The 21,997-nt window shown below is 34.6% G+C and overlaps 1 protein-coding gene across 1 annotated transcript in view; it reads left to right on the top strand.

The window, feature by feature from the left end:
* Positions 1–2,302: 2,302 nt before the first annotated feature.
* LOC131947180 (bridge-like lipid transfer protein family member 1) overlaps positions 2,303–21,997 on the top strand; it is a 50,588-nt gene continuing 30,893 nt past the window's right edge. The window contains exons 1-39 of the mRNA XM_059308316.1: positions 2,303–2,373; positions 3,348–3,500; positions 3,645–3,808; positions 3,915–4,058; positions 4,190–4,358; positions 4,490–4,547; positions 4,905–5,098; positions 5,394–5,473; positions 5,690–5,831; positions 6,054–6,210; positions 6,286–6,456; positions 6,659–6,776; positions 6,944–7,099; positions 7,429–7,526; positions 7,712–7,878; positions 8,167–8,506; positions 9,063–9,257; positions 9,484–9,621; positions 10,106–10,282; positions 10,606–10,851; positions 11,191–11,403; positions 11,654–11,869; positions 12,012–12,195; positions 12,411–12,611; positions 13,227–13,520; positions 13,937–14,259; positions 14,732–14,926; positions 15,168–15,258; positions 15,424–15,535; positions 15,773–15,995; positions 16,569–16,721; positions 17,285–17,415; positions 17,678–17,904; positions 18,103–18,709; positions 18,827–19,007; positions 19,454–19,687; positions 19,795–19,932; positions 20,060–20,226; positions 21,430–21,642. Coding sequence (XP_059164299.1) covers positions 3,469–3,500; positions 3,645–3,808; positions 3,915–4,058; positions 4,190–4,358; positions 4,490–4,547; positions 4,905–5,098; positions 5,394–5,473; positions 5,690–5,831; positions 6,054–6,210; positions 6,286–6,456; positions 6,659–6,776; positions 6,944–7,099; positions 7,429–7,526; positions 7,712–7,878; positions 8,167–8,506; positions 9,063–9,257; positions 9,484–9,621; positions 10,106–10,282; positions 10,606–10,851; positions 11,191–11,403; positions 11,654–11,869; positions 12,012–12,195; positions 12,411–12,611; positions 13,227–13,520; positions 13,937–14,259; positions 14,732–14,926; positions 15,168–15,258; positions 15,424–15,535; positions 15,773–15,995; positions 16,569–16,721; positions 17,285–17,415; positions 17,678–17,904; positions 18,103–18,709; positions 18,827–19,007; positions 19,454–19,687; positions 19,795–19,932; positions 20,060–20,226; positions 21,430–21,642 — 7,049 coding nt within the window. The 5' untranslated portion in view covers positions 2,303–2,373; positions 3,348–3,468. The remainder of the gene's footprint in view (positions 2,374–3,347; positions 3,501–3,644; positions 3,809–3,914; positions 4,059–4,189; positions 4,359–4,489; positions 4,548–4,904; positions 5,099–5,393; positions 5,474–5,689; positions 5,832–6,053; positions 6,211–6,285; positions 6,457–6,658; positions 6,777–6,943; positions 7,100–7,428; positions 7,527–7,711; positions 7,879–8,166; positions 8,507–9,062; positions 9,258–9,483; positions 9,622–10,105; positions 10,283–10,605; positions 10,852–11,190; positions 11,404–11,653; positions 11,870–12,011; positions 12,196–12,410; positions 12,612–13,226; positions 13,521–13,936; positions 14,260–14,731; positions 14,927–15,167; positions 15,259–15,423; positions 15,536–15,772; positions 15,996–16,568; positions 16,722–17,284; positions 17,416–17,677; positions 17,905–18,102; positions 18,710–18,826; positions 19,008–19,453; positions 19,688–19,794; positions 19,933–20,059; positions 20,227–21,429; positions 21,643–21,997) is intronic.

The raw sequence follows: 21,997 nt of genomic DNA, 5'->3' as shown, positions 1-21,997 counted from the left end.
TGGCTTTAAAGAAGGTCTCTCTTCGATCACTTTTTAGCGTGCAGAATGAAATATAGGTAACGATGTAAGTTGAGGATTGGAAAAACAATTGCCGCCGAAATGGCACTCGTGTTTCCACAGAATTGTTCTTGACATTCCAGTTTTATGCTTTTGTAAATTGCCGCAGACAGAGAAATGGCACGGAGACTTGAGGAAGTATAGGAGAGCATAGTTCCAGTAAAATACCAGACATCTAGGCATATGTTAAATTAAAACTGCCTTAGAAAATGTTCTAATCTGTTCGCCAGCAAGTGACATGTTAATTTCCTGTTACATTTTACATAAACAGTTATGATTCGTCACCAGACTGTCACTAATCGTAAACCTCCGATAAGGCAGTGTTTTCCCTAAAAACACGATACACGGCGAGAGAACTCGATGGCGACACCACAAAAACCAAACATAGGCCTAAGTAGTGGAAATTTATGGTTGCAGCCCATTCCTGGCATGGATGACACCAGTACAAAAACTTAAATAACAGTCGAAACTATATTCCTACTTAAGAGTACAGTCATTTGGCCGCGAAGGCAAAAAATAATGCATGACAGTTTCAGAAAAGATTAGGTAATAGGGCTGTAAAAGTTTATTTAGTCCGAAAAAAGTGCAAATGTCATAAAATTGGTATCGGGGGAGAGGGGTGTGGTTTTTTTATGACATTTAGCATTTTGAAATCATAACATTGAAAGCGAAAGAAACGCGCCGTCGCAAATTTGTAAGACATAGGTTATTTTCAATTATTTTGAGGTCCAGGAGGGGGGGGGGGGTTAACCCCTTTAGCTTACGCCACTGCAATTGTTTAGAGTTTGTTCTTAGGAATTGCGCAAATTGTCTGGAATGTCCCATTTGATCTAAGATTTAAACTAAATCTAGATTTTATATCTTAAACTACTTTGATATATTTTATATTAAATTGGCATTGATGTAACTGTCGACTGCCGCATACCAGAGGCGTATCCAGGTTTTCGTTGTAGGGGGAGCGGAAATAGCAAAAAAAGGCGCCGAATTCGTAATATTTTCTATATAAGTATATATATATATATATATATATATATACTATTAATATATATATATATATATATATATATATATATATATATATATATATATATATATATATATATATATATATATATGTATATATTAGCTGTATGTTATTGCTTCGATGTGATGTAAAATAAATTTGAATTAGCACTCTGAAGAAATAAAAAAAACACAATGTAGGCCGACGAATAAAAAAAAATATGGTATCACTCTAAACAATATATATATATATATATATATATATATATATATATATATATATATATATATATATATATATATATATATATATATATATATATATATAAACACACTACAACCAAAAACAATGAACGAGGCATAATCTGTTTCGTAATTCTTGTAACGAAAATTACATAATAATTCTTGGGACATCTATTTAGACTAGCGAAAAGGGGAAATAATCAATATATTAATATAAATATGTATATGTCTACACATTTTATTATAAATATCAAAACAAATCAATAATTACTTTTGAATCTAATGAAGTAGCGTAACACTTTTCGTTTTTACAAAAATATTTTGTCTACAGTCAGAATTAAATATATTGTCATTATAAATGCTAAACTATTACTGCATAATGAAAGTTTTTAAATCAGAGTTGGTATATAAGCCAGCTTTTCAATATAGAAGTTTGGTTTTCGGAATGATAGCCTACATATAACTAAAATATCGGTCTTACATTTCAGATTACGCACTTTTTATTAGCTACGGACTTTTTGTGTTCTTTAAGGATAATTTTTTAACATAATGAGAAGGTATGGTTTAGATCACTGTACTGCTCACACAACTTTTACTGGTAATTGAAAAAACAATATGCACAGAGATTTACGTTTAAAATGTACCGACCAAAAATAATTTTTTAACAAATATAAATGTTTAAAAATTTGAGTTAAAAAAAGTTTCTAAAAAGGCGCCACTTTGCTAAAAATGGCCAGAGGGGGAGCGGCCGCTCCCCCTGCTCCCCCCCTGCGTACGCTACTGCCGCATACCCTTTAATTTAGAATTTATGTTAATATTTCGTTGAACATATTTCACGAGCGTAAAATGTTTATTTTATTGAATTCACAAAATAATTAGTTATAAAAATTAAACTAATGTATTCGATAATTTTAAAGTCTACGGACATATAGTATATAGATTCTAGAATCTAGATCTAGGCTTTCAGCATATATTCAGTTTAAAAGTACGAATATTTTATTGATTTAGGTTTGAGCACCTATGAAAATTATTTCCGGGTTAAAAGCAATCGGTTTTTCTCGAGTAGAAGAGGTAAAACAAAACATAATATAATTAATGGAATCTACACTACACTGAATCTAGACGATATAAGAGTAGATAGAACCTAGATTCTAGATATTCTAGATTCTAGATAGATTTAGGGGACCTATATAAAATATTCTAGAGCTAGATCAGTAGATCTAGATCTACCTCTTTACCGGAGTCTTTACTTTAGAGTAAGTTAGTAAAAACATAAATCTAGTTTACTAGATCTAGATCAGATCTAGACTGTCTAGATCTAGAACATCCGACATAAGTCTAGATTCTAGATCTAGATCTAGATCAGCTAGATCTAGACAAGACATCATCTAGAATCTAGATTCTAGCTAGAAGATCTAGATCAAGTAGTAGCTAGCTAGACAGACTAGAAACTAGAAACTGTAGTAGAAACTGACTAGGACCTAGACCTAGTTTATTTATTTAATATTTATTAACTTATCACAACAGAGGAGTAGCTAGGGGGGGGGGGGGGGGGTGCCACCATTAGTTAGGGATAAATTTAGCAGCTAAACTTTAAAGATATTATATTATGATTAAAAAGACCAACTCTATTCCCAGTTGAATACAAGTTAAGTTCCCCTTTCATACCTGATGATCCATTCATAGGGCAGATGAAGTAGTGTTCCTCAGGCTCAGTTTCTTGACCACAGCATATGAAGGAATGGTGCAATCAACTATTTTTTTCTATGCCCTGTCATCTTTACTTAACCCTATCGTGAGTTAAGTAGACATCAGAGCTGGGTAGATTCATGAGAGTCTTAATAATTATAGGCCTATATTAGTTGGCTGTGCATATATAGTAAATAGTATTTAGCTAGTTAGGTATTTTTTGTGATTCCCTGGACAATACAGTATGATCACAGTATTATAGTTATGCCATATCATCAAGGTTATTTTTATTCTGCTGTGATTAATGATGAGCTTACTGTTAGTGTTCTTCTCTTTCAAATTTATCATTAAAACAGTTTCCCTTATCAAGACCCAAAGATATTTTGACATGCAACAGTGTTTATTGTTTGAGTTAAAAAATCAATTTAGTTTCACAAAAAATAAGTGGCCTAATCTACTCAAGACATAAACCACACAATGAAGACTTCCAATGATTCTCTTATGGACCGGTAAGTTGTTATATTTCTTCTATACCTTTATAGTGTAACTCTTTTCATATTTAATCTTTTAAGTCTGTTAGGATAAACCACTCTAAATCAAATTATTTTATCATACAATTATTTAATGCACAATGTTTTACTTTTTTACCATAGGCTGAACAATGAGCTTCCACAATCATCAGTGTATTGGATGCTTATAGCCATTGTTGCAGCGCAGGCTTGGACTATATATTTAACTTATTACAACAGTCGAGTTTTAGGCCTCATTATTACTGCCATTCTGAACAAGTTTGTCAAATATGGTCATATTAAACTTGGTAAGTGAAATGTTTTACTTTTTTTTACACACATAATTTGAAATGTACTTATTAATCATATTACTATTTGGAAAGCTATTATAACAAGGACATAAACTATTCCCAGGTTCCTTCTCTTTCTCTGTTCTATCTGGCAAAGTTATGTTCAGAGATGTGCATCTTATCACTGAGGATTTCTCTATCAGAGCTGAATATGGGTGGCTCATTTTCCGCTGGTGGAGACCTTACGTGTATAAAGAACTCACTGAAGGTTGACTATAATTATATCAGCAACTAATTAAACTAATTATATAACTAATTAAATACTTATATTTGCTTACATATATATGCCTATATTTACTTTATGTTGAATTTTAATGTTTTATTTGTTTATATTCTCAGATTTATCCCACCTGGAGACTAGGATGTCAGTTTTCTTGGATGGCTTTGAATTTCATGTTTATAATAAGTCTCAAGTATATGGTCGATTAGAAAAACTTTTCAAAGGGGAAAATATTGAAATTATTGATGAAACACCACCAGAAATAAATGTTACCAAAAAAAGATGCTCGTAAGTTGAAATTTAAAAAATTCTGAAACATATTTTAGGTGAACATTTAATCAATGCATCCTAGTTTTTAAACTTACACTGAAGGTTACTTTGTTTTGTACAATTAATGTTAAAGTTTTTAATACTCACAGGTTAAAGGACATTCATTGGAGGGATCTGATTCCTGTCACTAAAATAGAAATTGCATCTGTAAGTAAAAAAATCAAGAGAAGCACTCTCATCTGCTATATAAATTGCAAGATCTTAAAAGATGTTATTTCAAGTTATTATAGGTTTATTTGACATAGTTTAAACATGTTAAAGTGTATTTTTTGTTGAACACACTGCAGAGTGCTCACTTTATTCAACTCTCTTCAGTCCCCCGGTATGTAAGGGGTTTGTTGGTTTTGCTAAGAAAGTTGTTCAGTTTGTACATCTGCAACTAACTTTTTATCTTTACATGATTTAATCATATTGAAAGCATAAAGTTTTTACATTATATTTTCTTTAACGTTTGATAAAAATAGGCAAATCCAAAATTTATTTAAAATTTATTTTAAACTTCAGGGTCGCTGGATATTTGGAAACTATCTGATGCCTTACAGTTGCTTGCTAAAATTTGACAAGAGTAACATGGTATACACAACCAAGCCAGCGTCCACTGTTTTTGACCAGTTTATGCACATCCTGCAGTGTGACATGGAGAATGCTAGACTCATGCTTGTGCCAAGTCCCAAGTACAATGGCCCTGTACAAGATGAGTAAGTCAAGCTTCATTGGCTGACAAAATTGATTGATAGATTCTACTTATAATTTCATCATTCATTATTTAATTGTGATTTTATGATTATAAACCATGAATGTTGTTAAAACATGACAGTAGATATGTTAGTCAAAGGCCCTTTCATTAGAGAGATTATTTTATTTTGTTAAAATCATAGTATTTGTGTCTTTGAAAACAGCACAATATTGTACACTGAGTGTACTCCCTTAAAAAGCAGTATTTCGTTTTAGCATACTAATCACAACTTAATATTTTTTTTCTCTCTTTGACAGACCTCCAAGGTTTATGGGTGAAGGCTTTGTTGTGATGCTGTCTAACCATGTAGATATATACTACTATCAAGATGAGCCAGGTTAGTACATCTGAGGTCCTGAGGTTTTTTGTGATTGTTACCATAAAATCATTATCTGGCAGAATATAAAATTCAAAAGTATCTGAAGTTTTGTTGACTTTCATGTTTAGATACTAAAGTCGTGACAGATTATTATTTTAAAGCTGTAAACTATAAGGTATATTGCTTGCTTGAGAATAGTTCTAACAAGGATTTGATCCCTATCCCAACTACCAGGTATAGTACAGCATGAACTGGAACAGATACAAATGGCAGATGGTGAGGTGCTAATCAAGAGGACCTATCCCTGTATTGGTGTGGACATTAAGTGTGGCAAAAATACAGATTTTAACTATGGACCTTGGGTTGACAGGCAAAGGTATGTTGACTGATAGTCTTTACACATCTTTACAAAATGATTGCACTAGCTACCGGAATAAACTAAAACAGTTCACTGCCTGTAATGATCAACTTGATTAAATATTTATTGATTTATTCACTCTTTATTACGAATTTTAAAAAATCGTTCCTTTTAAAACTTTGTTTTAGAACATTATATGCCATTTATTGTTTTAAGTCACTGCATATTTGATATTTTCAGAGAATTGATTTGGTCATTTTTTTACCCACCTGATTATCAACCTTTGGTTCCTACAAAGAAAGCAGTGCCAGGGGAAAAGCGACAGTTCAAATCCCTTGAAGTTAAGATGACAATCAACGCCATTTCCACCATTGATATTCTTTTCACTAAAAACTCAGTGAGTCAGTTTAATGGTTCTCATTGATATTTTTCAAAAATGCTTGTCTCTATGGATAAAACAATATTTGTGTAGGTAACTCAAGCCCTACACATGAATGCTAGCAAAGGATCCTATGTGGAAGTCACAATACCCTACATCATAGAGGACAATGGCTTTGTATCAAAGGTCAAAGGGCAGTTGATGTTGGTGGATGCTACTACAAGCATGGCTTTTAGATCTTTGCTAGAATGTGAGACCTTGGAGGTAGGCAAATCCTTTAAAAAAACAAAATATTGTTTTTCTACAGTTCGTGTGAAATCTAGGCATATTTAAATTTTTATGAGTATGTAAGATAAAAAATTAAAGCTGGTATTCATCAGGTTTAAATATTTTAAAAACATGATTTTAAAAATAAATAAATTAAGATTGTTTAAAAGGAACTAATTGAATGTTTTTTACTCTTTAGTTTGACGTCAATGTATCTTATCCTAAAGAATGGAATGCTTGTCAAGAATGGCGCTGTGATCTTACAGCCTGCAAGGCTCTTGTCTATCTTATTTATGATCTAAAAAACTTCTTCTCAGGTTTGTTTTGGAAACTGGATCATTAAATTAATTAATTAAATGTTATACTTACTTTAAAGCACTGATTTTAATGTAAAGGCTGGCGGATTCTCTTTTGCACACTTTTACAAGTATATTAACCAACAAGTTTGTAAGTTTATTTGATATGCATTTTTTGTCCTTCACAGATTTAATAGGTGATTGGTCATCAAAATCTGCCCCTGATATCTACAGTTTTGTCCCTTATACATTTACATTAAATTTAGTTGTCAAACAGTTTGAGATTTTAACATTAGCCAATGAAAACAACTGGGTTGATACCTCATCACAGCATCAGGAAAATGGTAGGTTACTCATTGGAAAATTTAATTGGTCTCATTGTAATTGTTCATTCTTCCTTATATACACAACTAACTGTAATTTCACACCTAAGTACCTATAATTTAAAACTAACGGAAATTATATTGTGGCTAATTGAATTAAAAACACTAAAAGATCAAATTTTCTAGATATTAATAGTTGATATTTTATACATTGAAATGGCATAAACCAAATATTAGAGCATTAAAAAAATATTTGATTTACATCCAAGCAAAAATACTCTTGCTGAAACCAAAGTTTTAAAATTAAAGCAGCCAAAAGAAAAATCTTGTCCTTTTTCTTCCTTCAACAGCCCACATAGCTTTCTGTGGAGAACTATTTGAACTGTGTGCCACATTTCCTTTCATTGACTTTGTGCCCAGCACTGTACCAGTTACCTTGGTCATTAAGGTAAAGTCTATCTCACTTGTTAAACACATTCACTTTTACCTTGGTCAATAAAGTAAAGTCTAACACAGTAACTTTCACCTTAGAAGGCATGTTTTTTAATTCACTATTTCATTAAATTTCATTGAAAATTTCTGATAGCAAGTTAAAGAGAGTGAAGATAAAAAATAAAGCCGTAAATGTTTCAGGGTGAGACAGTGTTCTGTCGTCTGTACCTACCTGAGAGCAACACCATGAAACATGCTCTCATCGCCCTGTCTGAAAACATCAGGATAGTGGACCGTGAAGGTCATGAGACAGGTGAAACATTTCTCTCCAGCAATAACAAAGAATGGAGGAACGCCACTATCAAGAGGTGCACCGTTTATTTGCTCTTTAAAAATTAGAGACTGCATTTAAAATAACATAATTTAAAAAAATTTTTTTTACTTTTTTTAAACTTTGTAAAACTTTGGAAACTCAAACTTGATAGTTAGGAATACTCTACAAACATTAAAACATCAGTAGTTCAGTTTTTTTAAATCTAGCAATTTTTTTTTTTACTTTTTTTTTACTATTGTTCTAGTTTTTTATTAAAAACTAAAGAAATATTTTAAATCTACATTTGTTTTTGCTGAATTAAGATGTTTTCCCTTGCCTACAGCAACGGCTGGGTAGACTGCTGGAAAACACCCTATGTTTTCCTGTCCGTGACCTACACCTACTACCCAATGCCTGTTCTGCTGTCACAGACCCCATCAGATGGCATGGCCAGCTTCAGTCTGACTGGTGACTTCATGGAGGAGGAGTCCAACCTCCTCTCACAGCTGCAGCCTGGCTGCTCCAGGACCTCCCAGTCTGGACATGTTGGCAGTGGGGGGGATGGGCAGAAGCTGTTTGACCCAGGACTCCTGAAACCTGACCTCATCCAGGTGGAGCTGGAGGTTGCCCCCTCCACTCTGATACTGTATGGCTCCCTGCTCAGAAACCTGGTTCATTTGAAGGTAAGGTTTCATTGTAGTTGATTCTAAGAAACAAATTAAAAATGTATTTTACTTTAAATAATGTGTTGAGAACGCTTGTCTATATTCGGTTCTAAATTCACTACAAGCTAGTTTCACTATGAGTCATTCAATCTTACGTTATCTTAATGAAATACAAAGATATTAAAATAAGTTACATTACAAGATTTTTTTATACCATTCCTAGTATTGTAAAAACTTATTTCAAACTTTAAATTACACTTTTAATCGATAGTTTTTAAAACTGCAATTTAAAAAAAAATGTCAGTTTATGTTTTGAATTGAATTGTTACATTTGTTGAAAAATGTCAGTTTATGTTTTGTGTTATATTTCTTTGAAAACTGTCAGTTTATGTTTTGTGTTATATTTCTTTGAAAAATGTCAGTTTATGTTTTGTGTTATATTTCTTTGCAAACTGTCAGTTTATGTTTTGTGTTATATTTCTTTGAAAAATGTCAGTTTTATGTTTTGTGTTATATTTCTTTGAAAAATGTCAAGTTAATGTTTTGAATTGAATTGTGTTATATTTCTGTGCAGGAGAACTACCTGGGAGAGTTTCAAAAGGCCACAGATTTTGTAGAGAATCCCCAGAAGATGAAGGATGTAGAAGCCAGCTATGTCCATGTAGAAAACCCTGACAGTGATGAAAAAGCCTTTGATTCCAGGGTGTATCGTCCCTTTGCTGTCACTGTCTCTGTTACCCTACACGATATTCAGGCTCATTTAGCCAAGGTTGGTCATTGTTTACATGTAAGCTGAGGCTCTGGATTGTTTTCTTTAAAAAGATTTTTATTTTTAATGATTTTAATGAAACTAAACTTCAACAGTTTTGTTATGTCATACATTAATGATAAGAAAAAAAATCTCATTAATTTTCTTTTTCTCAATTCAAAGATTATAAGATAAATTGTGTTATGGCAGATGTTGCTTGACATATTTGTTTTTTCCTCAACTAAAGAGCTGTACAGCAGATGGCCAGCCATGCCCCAGTGCATATGTTGAAAGACTTTGTTTTGAGATGGACAAATCATTCAGAGAAACCAAACTACAGCTGCTGTTGTCCCCTTGTGTGCTGCTGGCTAAAGATGGTATTTCTGTAAGTTTACACACTTTCTACACATTTTTCCTTATCTAACCTCTGTACCCAATGAAGGGACCATGTTTTTTCTGCAAGATTTAAAAAGTCTAATTGGTCTAACTCCTTTTTAAAAATAATTAATTTCTAGTTAAGTTCATTGTATGAGTTAGTTTAACTTTTGTAGTTGGATATTATTGAATTGTACTATTTCTTGTAACATGCATCTTATGAACTAATGATTGCCTTGTCTAAAATTGAGTTTGATATCATTGAATTGTACTATTTCTTGTAACATGCATCTTATGAACTAATGATTGCCTTGTCTAAAATTGAGTTGGGTATGATTCAATTGTACTATTTCTTGTGACATGCATCTTATGAACTAATGTTTGCCTCGTCTAAAATTGAGTTTGAGATTATTGAATTGTACTAATTATTGTAACATGCATCCACTGAAATAATGCTTGCCTTGTCTAAAATGAAGACAAATGTTTGTTGCCAGAGAGATGTTGACCAGGAACACCTGAAGGACGGACACCTGGCCCTCTCTGGTCTACAGGTGCGTGGCCATGCCATGTTCTCCCTAGAAGGTCTTCCTCTGGACAGTGAAACTTTAGAGTATGGTTGGCTGATAGAGGTCATTGTGGGCGAGCTCACTGGCAAACTGACCACCCCTCAGGTAACTGGCTCTCTATGTGTCATCAGATTGTGTGTGGTCAGAGAACCACAACACACTGGGTCTCACGCTGTTTTCTTGTTTTTAAACCTAAATGAACATAACATTTTTTGTTAAACATTTAAACATAATTAATATATTTAAACAAAGCCACTATTTGTACACTATTTTAGATGTGGTGTTTTATAATGTTAAATAGTGTGTCAACATTATGTATATTTGCATTTATCTTTTCCTAATTGATGTTAGGTACCAATTAAATAATAACAGCTGTCATTTGTAAAGAGTTTATCAATTGTTTTTCTGTATCCTTTAAAATATTTTAGCTACAAAACATAGCAGAGTTTCTTCAAACATTTATCATGATGATTGAGAACGCAGAGAACAAACTCCAGACATCCCACACCTACAAGCTGTGTCAGCACATGGACCCCCAAGAGGCGTGCTATGAGTCTAAAGCCTTGCCCTTTCTGTGCCCAAGCTCAGAGGAAGTCAAGTACGAAATGACGAGACTTTCTGTTGATTTTGTCAACATTTTCCTGGTGGAGTCTGGCTCTGCTCTCAATGTGCAGGTGAGTCCCTGAGGTTTAGTGTAGACAGAAAATAGCATTTAGATGCTTAAGAGTCATCAGTGCGTATGGTAGTTATTCATTGAAGAGGTGTTTACATCAGACATTGATGACTTAGTCTTAATGTTTAAACTAAACTTCAAACTATGAAATTTGAATTATTTATCAAATAAACTTTTAAGATTTAATTGATAATTAAATTTTTTAGTTTTTTTTCTTCAATTTGTTTGTCACTAGTATTAAATTATTGGAAATGAAATAAATTCTTGTATTTTCAATTTTTCTTTTGTTTTGCCTAAAGTCACCCCTGTATGATTATGTAAACAATTTGACCATTTCAAGGTACACCCTGTGCGTGTGGCCAACTGTAACCTGCATGGACCCAGCACACGAGCTGGCATCACTGGGATGATAGAGAAAGTGGAGCTCAAGCAGTACGTCTCCTGCACCTCACCCAAGAGAAACCTGCACAACTGGCTAGAAGCTGGGGGGCTCAGTCTGGGACCCATTATGTTGGAAGCTGCTATGGCTCTGGCCCACCCTCAACTTTATCAGGTAACTGCAACAATTTCCAACACCTGGTTGAGGTTCCATGCTCATTAACTGGATGATATACACTACTATGTCTAATATTATCTTTAATTAAAATGATTGTGTAGTCAGTACACAAAAAAGTATTTAACATATTTTAACAAATGAACATTTAATACTCTGTCCTTCTTCGTTCTTAATTTTTAGTGTTGGAAGGGATCTGTTCAAAATTACACCAACTAGCGATGCATTATAAAAATTGTGTTATTTGTAGAACCAAAACAGATTTTTGAGATTGCATGATACAAAGACAAAACGCCTGTGGTTCCTGTGGACCGAGGCAGAACTGCCAACACCTACACCATCAGCTGTAGCAGGCAAATGTGGCTGCTTAGGTGGATGTGCATTTTTTGGCAAGAATAAAAATGGCGTCTCCTTCTTTAAGCTTAGACGCCATCGTGATGGAAACCAGGTTGCTGCCATACCCCAGGTAGAGCTTGCCTTTATGACCTATTTTGATATAAATTTATCATATCTGAATTTAAAGCATCAAACTTTATTTTCTTCACATTTTAAAATTCTTGTTAAATTTTTTTCAAAAGTAATGGTGATGATGAATTAAATCTATTTAGATCTGTAAAGATGGTAGTGATCCAGGATTTGGCCAAAGTCTGTTGCATGCTGGGAAACTTGTGTTTGAAACCAGCCATTTAACCCTGAGGTTGTCCCCAGTCAAGACATCAGTGGAGATGAATGGGTTTGCTTTCACTAGGGGGTACATGAGTGAACTCGGCAGCCCAGCAGGGGATGAAGAAGGTAAAAACTACATCTAGGCTTTTTTCTTCAATCCTCTATTTTTGTATTGACGAAACAAAAGTAAAAATGTGTCTTGTTTTATTATTTTATTTTTTAAATTATTGGATGTAGGTTGTGTATAAAATGAGACATTAATATAAATCTTAATTTTTAAAAATTATTGAATGTAGGTTGTGTATAAAATGAGACATTAATATAAATGTTGAACAATTCAGCATTTGTGAGGCTGGATGGAATCAATGAAACCCCAACAGAAGAGGCCAGACCAAAGTCCACCTTCAGTGACACCCAGATGCTCCTGGTGGGCAACAAGCTGGGGGAGGCCAGGAGGTTCAGCAAGGAGAGTCTGCTCACACGCCAGAGCTCACTGCCATCCACGGATAAAATAGCTGGCTCGCAGCAGCAGGCAGCTGTTGGTAGGTGCTCACCTTTATATAAGTGATGCTCTTTTTAGTACATCAGGGGACTGCGTGGCTTGGCAGTACATTTCTAGACTCCTAACCCAAAAGTCTAGAATTTTAATCCGGGTTTGAGACAGTAGAGCGCCCCTGAGTCCACCCAGCTCTAATGGAAAGTAAAGGTGACTGGGCATAGTGCTGACCACGCTATCCCTTCATATGCCTTGGTCACATGGACTGTCAGGTTTAAAAAGGGAACTTACCCTACGTATTACTTTCAGTAGATATAGAAGTTTTTTTTAAAGAATGTAGTTGGAAAAAGTATATTTAAATGTAGATTCCACAATATATGTTGTAAAAAAAATATAAGTAGAAATTTTGATATTTTTCTTTAAATATTCCTTGAAGACCTTATTTTTAAAAAGGCTTTTTATTAACCAAAACGAACAAGTTTTTTAATGTGTTTTAAATATTCAAAATAAAAAAAAATTGTTGAGTGAACAAAAATTATTGTACATGTGAAGTTACATAAAAAACTAAGTATAACAATCCATCCTATACTTTATATAATTTGGGGAAGAAATATAAAGAAAGAATGGTTACTGAGTGAAATGGTTTAACTATAAACTTCAGAAATGAGAAAAGATTCCAAGAAGAGAAAGAGACCCAACATGATGTTGTCAAGCCAAGTGAGCCCAACAGCGGGCAAGTCAGGTAAAACCGCCCCCACAGACGTAACGAGCACAACCACCAACTACTTCAGCAGCCACAGCACCCAGCTCTCACCACCCAGCCTGAGACGCCTCATGTCTAAAGTCAGCATGGAGAGTGATGTCTACTACACGGCCAATGAAGCTGATGAGTCAGACCCTGAGGATGGCAATGCTACGCTCACCTGGGATGCTGTCTATAAAGTTCCATTTTCTGGTAACATCTTATTTGAGTTTCTATTAATTTCTTATCACCTTTAGCTAACATCTTATCCATTTTCTATTTTTTAAAATCCGGTTTCCACTATTGTTTGATCCATTTTTTGTTCACTTTTGTTCATATTTCAGTTAACATCATAACCATGTTTTCTTATTGTCTTATTTGTTATCTGTTGTCTTAACCGTTATCTTTTGTTTTATCCATTTCCTGTTAAAATCATACACAGTTTTCTGTCTGATCGATTTTCTGTTAATTTTTTATCCATTTTCTGGTAGTAACCCTTTTTTCCATTCTCTTTGTTCTGAAATTAGCATAGGCTGCACAACATACATACATAAATATTGTTCTTTATGAAATGATTTGTCAAAACATGTTGTTGTGAACTGGATAACAAATTTTTCTCTTGTTTTCAGATGACGACAGCTGCCCAAGCACAATAAAACGAGCCCCGCAGCAAAAAATTTCTGCTGAAGAAAAAAGGAAAAGAAAAACGAGGCTGCTGAAACATGGAAGCAATGAGTACATCTCTGCCAACTCCAGTATCTCATCCCTGGCCAGCACCCTCTCCTACTGCTCAGCCACCTCGGACAACGACTCAGAGCTGACCGACTGCCACGTTGACCCCGAGGAGTTGATTGACATGATAAACCTTCACAGTCACATGAACCTGCCCATCACTGAGTCACCACTGCTCCTCTCATGCTACTCACAGCATCTCTCTCATTACTATTGTCAGGTAATCCCCTAAAGATTATTTCAGTTTTTCCTCCACAACACTAAACCCTTGTAAATTTTAACATTAATAATACAGAAGGGAGACGAATCATTCAAAGTAAAATAAAGTTTTTAAGTATAGTTAAAATAAAAGAGACAGCAAAAGTAGATTAAATTTTAAAGAAATATTTTACTAATTGAACGCATAATAGTTAAAGTATGAACTATGTAAGTGATTTTTTAATCAGAAATTAGAAGTTGGATGAAGGTTCACTTAGCATATTCACTATGTGTTTAGACAGACTAATAATACTTTATTTATAAAACATATTCTGCAAAATGGGACTACACATATAGTAGTATTTAACACACTCTGTCTTTTATCATTTAGGATTGGTGTTTAGACATCCCAATACTTTATTTCTAAAAATTATCTGACTAATAGAATTACACATACAGTAGTATTTTAACACACAGCATCTTTTATCATTTAGGATTGGTGCTCCAGTGCACCTTGGACAGCAGTGTATGCCAGTCGTCTGCATGGGCTCAATTCTGTCCAATCAGAATACTCCTTATCTTCTGCTGGTCATTCTATTTATAGCGCTGGAGCAGCCTGGACACCACATTTCTTTAGAGTGAAGGAAGGCTTCAGTGTGAATGTGATGAAACCACGTCCAGACATGAAGGTAGATTGGATTATTTGAGTTCAATTTTATGGGCATTTTAGTTGAAAGTAGTGACAAATGTTTGTTTGAATTACACATACTTTTAGCACTGCAAATATTGAATAATGTAAAAAAAATTTTTTTTGTTTTTCTTGTACTATGCTTTTGACAGTCATTTGAGGAAATGAATTTTAAAAATAGCAAAGAACTGCAGAATCTATTACAACTATGTCCCTAAAAATTGTTTACTTAAAATCTCTAGAAAGCCTCTCCTACAAATATAACAGCTGAGTTGTTCAACATCAAGGCAACACTAGACAGAGAACACAGGAAGCAAACACACCCAGAGGAAGGTCAGTTAGTGGTCATTCAACTCTTCACTTAGACCGTTTTATTTGATCAGAGATCAATGTTTTTAGTAACAAAAAACCCTAAAGAAAAGCTACTTTGCTCCATAATAGTTTTACTTTACCTTATACTTGTAATCATTTGGAAGAGTTGCTATGTCTAATTTCCAGAATCCAGTAAAGATGCCCCAACAGACAACCTATCCAAAACTACAGCCGTTGTACAGTTGTCAGGATCACTAGATGTTTTGTTAACTCCCCTGTTACTTGAAGCTTTACAAAGGTTTGGCTTCATTCATCTCATTGACCTATTAATCCAGTTTTGACTTTTTGACCCTAGTTGCAGATTTCTTTGGTCAGATTTAACCTACAATAATGACTCAAATATATTATATAGATGAAATATATTTCAAAATAAATAGATTTATATTCATTATTTAAGTCATATTTTTATATATAATAAAAAGTATAAATCACTTATCTTTGAAAATATACACTGTTTTGAATTGAATTCTTTCAGATATGTTGAAGCTGTGACTCCAACCCTTTCCAAACTCCACCCATCATCTTTAATTGATGGCCTACACAGCCAATGTCTAGATAGACTAAAGCAACAAAACAAGTTGAAGAAAGGCAAAGAGTGGGAGAACAAACCTGAGGAATCTAATGACAACTTGTCATCCAGTAAAGAAGTGATGCCAGCTAAAACCTCTTCACTACAGGCACTTTTTACCATACCAAAGGTACTCAAGTCAAATAATGTTTTTACAGGACAGACAGTAGAAAGCTGAAATAACATGAATATTTTTATACTAATTTAATTGCTATTATTTTACAAGAATACTTAAATTACTGTACTGTAAAACATTCCTACTGACAAATATTATTACTTGTTATAAGTCTAGAAACAAATAATGTTAATTCTAATCAAACTATTCAGTTTTGTTATACTATTTTATATCTCATTACATTTGTATCTGATGGCTTAGGTAGTAGCACTATCGTCAACCCACTTATATTTTCCAAGAATACTTAAATTACTGTACTGTAAAACATTCCTTCTGACAAATTTTATTACTTGTTATAAGTGTAGAAACTATTAATGTTAATTCTAATCAAACTATTCAGTTTTGTTATACTATTTTATATCTCATTGCATTTGTATCTGATGGCTTAGGTAGTAGCACTATCGTCAACCCACTTATATTTTACAAGAATACTTAAATTACTGTACTGTAAAACTTTCCTTCTGACAAATATTATTACTTGTTATACGTGTAGATACAAGTAATGTTAATTCTAATCAAACTATGCAGATCAATGTGTGCGTCCTACAAGCCTCTATAGTGGAGGAAGTGATAGCTTTTTCAAACTTGGGCTCAGCCAGTGATCTGACTGCTGTATCTTTGTTGGCTGTCTGTATTGATGGGATCAGGTGCCAGCTCTTGTCTAACAAACACTCATGTAAAGTAAGTTCACACATTGATTGATTGAATGTTTGACAGCTGTTGTTGGCTGTCTGTATTGATGGGATCAGGTGCCAGCTCTTGTCTAACAAACACTCATGTAAAGTAAGTTCACACATTGATTGATTGAATGTTTGACAGCTGTATCTTTGTTGGCTGTCTGTATTGATGGGATCAGGTGCCAGCTCTTGTCTAACAAACACTCATGTAAAGTAAGTTCACACATTGATTGATTGAATGTTTGACAGCTGTTGTTGGCTGTCTGTATTGATGGGATCAGGTGCCAGCTCTTGTCTAACAAACACTCATGTAAAGTAAGTTCACACATTGATTGATTGAATGTTTGACAGCTGTATCTTTGTTGGCTGTCTGTATTGATGGGATCAGGTGCCAGCTCTTGTCTAACAAACACTCATGTAAAGTAAGTTCACACATCACATGGGTCTTAGGCTACTATGAGCCCAACAAATAACCACTCATCACAAATATTTTGTCCCAGGTTCCTATAGAGTCTAATAAAGAACTACTAACTACAAATGTGTTGATCATAACATAATTTGTCCCAGGTTGCCATAGAGTCCAACAAAGAACCACTGACCAGAAAAACCAGTGCCACACCAAAGCCATCTGTCAAGTTTCCTTCTGGTCAGACTAGAGGGAAAGGGGAAGTAAATCCCATGGAGCCTGATATTGATAAGTAAGATTACATCTCTAATTACCTCTCTTGATATTACAGTGTTGAAACAAATGTATGTTTCTATCTATACAACTTGTTTACATTTCCATTTTCAATGTATGTATGTTATTGTAAACAGAATAAATATTGTAATTGTAGTTTTATTCTTTTGATTCTGCTTACCTTTTTTAACATTATAATAGTTTTAAAAAAAATAAAAAATCTTCTCTTAACAAATTTTAAGTAGAATGAAAAAAATTTGAATAAATTTTCCTATTTAAAGACCTCAAGAAGTCACAAGAGAAGAGAATGTGGGCACACTGCACATCTCACACATCCATGTACAGCTGCGCAGGCTGCTCAAGTTCAGCAACTACTCCGAGCATGTTCTTCTCACAGCCATACCTGAGCAGTTCTCACGGGTCTTGTTTAACCTGGAGCAGGACACATCCACACCACTGTCCACCCACCCCACTGGGTCGAATTTCCTCAACCAGGAGAGTAACATTGGTGAGTCTAATGTGTCTAAGTCTGAGATTGGATTTAATAACACAAGTGAAATATGTTTTGTATAGGCCTACTATTTGATCTTTATAATGCAAACAAAATATGTTTAGTATAGGCCTAGCATTTGATCTTTATAATACAAGTTATCTCATTTTTGTTATGCTACTTTGTATCTTATTACATTTGTATCTGATGGTTTAGGTAGTAGCACTATCATCAACCCCTCCCCTAAGCGGAGACTTTCTCGCACCTCTAGTCGAGACAGAGACCCAGATGGTCTACTGCGAGGAGATGGAGGTGACGTGAATGGAGTTCCTGTGGCGGCCAACATTGGCTTCATCATGTGTGAGTTTGGGCTTGAGGATGTTTCAGTGACTGCTGTCAGGAGGCTTGGCTACCAGGACAACAGTGATGCCCAGCTGATTGAGGAGAAGCTCAACAGCATTGACAAGACTGTGGCACAGATGCAGGAGGCAGCCAGGGCCAAGGTGGAGCAGCACGACAAGGAGCAGGAGAGGGAGAAGAGGAAAGACAGCGAGGGAGTGAAGAGGGAAGAGGCAAGCCAGGACTCCAGCACGGTGCCGCTTAGCTCCCCTTCTGGCAACATCCCCTCCTCCTCCCTCAGCTCCCCGTCCTGGGGCTCGAATAAATCTCTGGTGTCCAGCGAGTCGCCGTCTGATACCCCGGTCCCAACACCTGAGCCACTAGAAGGTGATGCCTCACATGGTAGACTCGAACTCAAGACCATCTGGTTCAACTTTGCTTCTCCTCCACCCATATCTATTCACAAGAAAGTCGATTTCACTCGGTAAGTCGATCTTATTTCTATTCCGTTTATTGCAAATTCTTGAATCTAAAAGGTTATGAGGCAAAAGAATTTTTACAATTATGAACAGCAAACAGTTTCAATTTTCCAATTTTTCAGGCTAGACTGGAACCTTCTGAGTACAGCCACCCCGGCCATTGATGCCTGGCTGAACCCCAGTGATAGGCTGATGAACTCTGTGAGGAATTTGGTCAGAGAGTACTCCAGACGCATGTGTTGTGTCATAGCCTGTATGATGATTGAAGGGCTTGAGTGCCAAGGGATTCATGTTGCCTACAAGGTAAACTTTATCTCATCTAGCACATTGAGTGTCAATGGATTCATAGTATCTATAAGACAAACTTATCAATGATTGTTGTCATGCAACTATTTGTTCATGTTTCCCATCTGATTGTAAGTCTTAGTCATCTAAAATCTCTTATATTTCTTGGGGTCAGAAGAATAATTATATTCCTTAACTCATTAAGGAATATAATTATTCTTCATGTGTCATTCAAAAAATCTCATTATTTAGGTTTGAGTTTCAAAAGTATAAGGTACCTTTGACATGTATTACTTAATTGTGTTGGAGGAAATCCTGTCCAACATTACAATTAAGAACCAAGAAGAAGAAGAAAAGTATAGACCATTTGACCCCAAATATATGACAATAGTCAATTATAGTGCTAAAAACGTTTACTGGAAGAAATATATTTATAAATGCAGATGATGTTTTTGATCTAACAGAGCAAGTTCAACAAGCTGACCCCCCTGTCTAAAACCCTGCAAGAAGACCCATCCAACCAGCTGCTGACTGTCCTGAGGAAGTACCTGCACAAGTACGGCATCAACCCAGTAGAGAGGGCAGTCTCAGCAGAGACGGTGCCCCAGCTCATCACAGTACAGAAGGGCATACTGGCACTCATGAGGCAGTGGAAGAATGTCCTCTATATGCCCAACTTGAGTGAGATTAACTTCAAGGTGAGTTCATATGTTGTTCAATGTTCAACACTCTCATGAACATGCATACACATCGCCGTCACAAAAATGAAATGCTACCCAGCTGATCACTGTTGTGTTTATTCCAGTCTCGTCGCAGCATACGCCCATACAATGTGTCCTTTGCTCTGCCTAAAACAGAGACCGTAGATGAAGCTGTGGAAGAAAGTGATGACATCATGATTGACCAGTTTGATGTGGTTGATGAAAAAATTTCTCTACTCCAGGTATAGTTTCTTATTAAAACAGCGCACATTGTGCTCACCTCACTGCAGGTTATTTTAAAATTTTTATTTAGCAAGTAGTTAAAAATAGTTCTGTTTCTAACTCCAACATAAATTCTTAATTGACCAGGCTGAAGGGGGAATAACTCACAGATCAGGATCTGTCCCAAGCCTACACAGCAAGGGCCGTCACTCTATCAGTACACAGGGTAAAACAGACAAGACAGATGGCCTGGATTATGTTAGTGCTGACTCTGTGCCAGCTAGCAAGCCTCATGTCCTCTCTCACATATTCAAGTAGGTCTTGTGGTTGTATGTTAACACCTAACTTTACCAAGTTTACATTTCTTATTGTATTGGCAACAGATTTTTTATTTATCAAATAGCTTTCATTCTGATTCCATTTAAATGATTTACTTATAGTTTAGATGGTTACTGCGGTAAATATGTTGTATTTTTGTTTTAATGGAAAATAAAAGCATTACATAAAAAAAAAAAATATAGTTTAGTGTTAAAACTTGATATTGTAGAAACTGTAATTTATAAAATAATAATTAAACAAATTTTTTCGAAACATAAAACCACACATGTTAATTTATAAATAGCATCAGTAATTATAGTTGTAATTTAAATGGCATATTGCAAATGTATTAATTTTTGTTTTGTTTTGTTTTGATTTGATTCTCTTTTTTACTTTCTCGTATATACGAAGTATAGAGAAAGTCTTGTAATCGTGCAAAAAAAAAAAATCGAGATTTTTGCAAATCTCGACGTTTTACATCTCACTGATACGGAAAAACATAATTTTGCAATCTTGTCCGTATGTCTGTGTGTCTGTGTGTGTGTGTGTGTGTCCGTGTGTAAACACGATAACTTGAGTACCGTTACAGCTAGGTTGATGAAATTTCATATACAAGTATTTTATCAAAATCGTAGATCCGTATCAACTTTTGAGCGATTTCGGATAACCGGAAGTGGTACTTTTTCTACTTTGAATTTTTCAAAAGCCTATAATTTGAGTACTATTTCAGATGGATAAATGAAATTTGATATGTAAGTAAAAGATCTAACTCTCTACCTTCTGTCAAATTTTGAGAATTTTTCGTTGACCGGAAGTACTTATTTACGCTACTTCCGATTTCTCAAAAAACTAATGTAAATTTTAAAAGTACTAATAGTATTGCGCACTATTATGCGCTTTTTTATTCGCGTTCACTTGGTGTGCAATTAATTTGTCTACGAGATTTTATTCTATTTTTAAAACTTTAAGTATTTAAAATGGATTAAAAATCATGTCTGTAACCCGAGTTCCCATCCCCTGTTGTTTTATATAAGAATATTCGAGAAAGTTTACGGGAGATCACTCCCGGTTTATTTCAGTCAATGTTTAAAAAAAAAGTAGATATTTTTAAAGCATTTAAATCACAAACTATGTTGATACAATAACAAACAAATGCAAACGAACACTTAACACATTCTTGAATGACCTGACACTTGCAGGAAATCAGCTGGGGTCACTGACTCACCTCTAGACCACAGCTCCTCTAACTTAGCTCCCCCTCCCCTTGGGCTGAGTCTGAACCGCAATGACAGCAACATCAGCTTCACGTCCCTAGTGGAGAGTGTCTCAAGTAATGAGCAGCTTGTGGCCCCCACACCCCCACACACACCCATCAGAACTGCTGGACCCAAGCATTCCATTCTCAAAAACAGGTAGTTTAATTTAGTTCATTATTTTGTGTTTAAATTCTCCTATAATGCTTATTTACTTTTATTTAATACATCAATAAAAATACATACTTATAAATATTAAAGACAACTTATTTAATTGTTTTAATAGCAAAGTTAAAAAAAATGCTTAAGCCTTAAAGAATGACTAGACTTAACACAAAATTTAAGAAGTATTCACTGCGCTCATTGGGGTAAAGTCTACTATAACAATAGATTTTTATCTATTTATTTTGTAGAGTAATAACAGTGGCAAAAATTGTTCATGGTAAATATTGAGCATCACTGTTAATAACACTCTTGTACATAATAAATACTACGCCACACTTAGTAACTTTCT

Source organism: Physella acuta, unplaced genomic scaffold (assembly GCF_028476545.2).
Source record: "Physella acuta isolate Inbredline_101_S28 unplaced genomic scaffold, ASM2847654v3 ptg000588l, whole genome shotgun sequence".
In the NCBI taxonomy this organism is placed as follows: domain Eukaryota; kingdom Metazoa; phylum Mollusca; class Gastropoda; family Physidae; genus Physella; species Physella acuta.
This window is presented reverse-complemented; position numbering and strand designations above follow the sequence as displayed.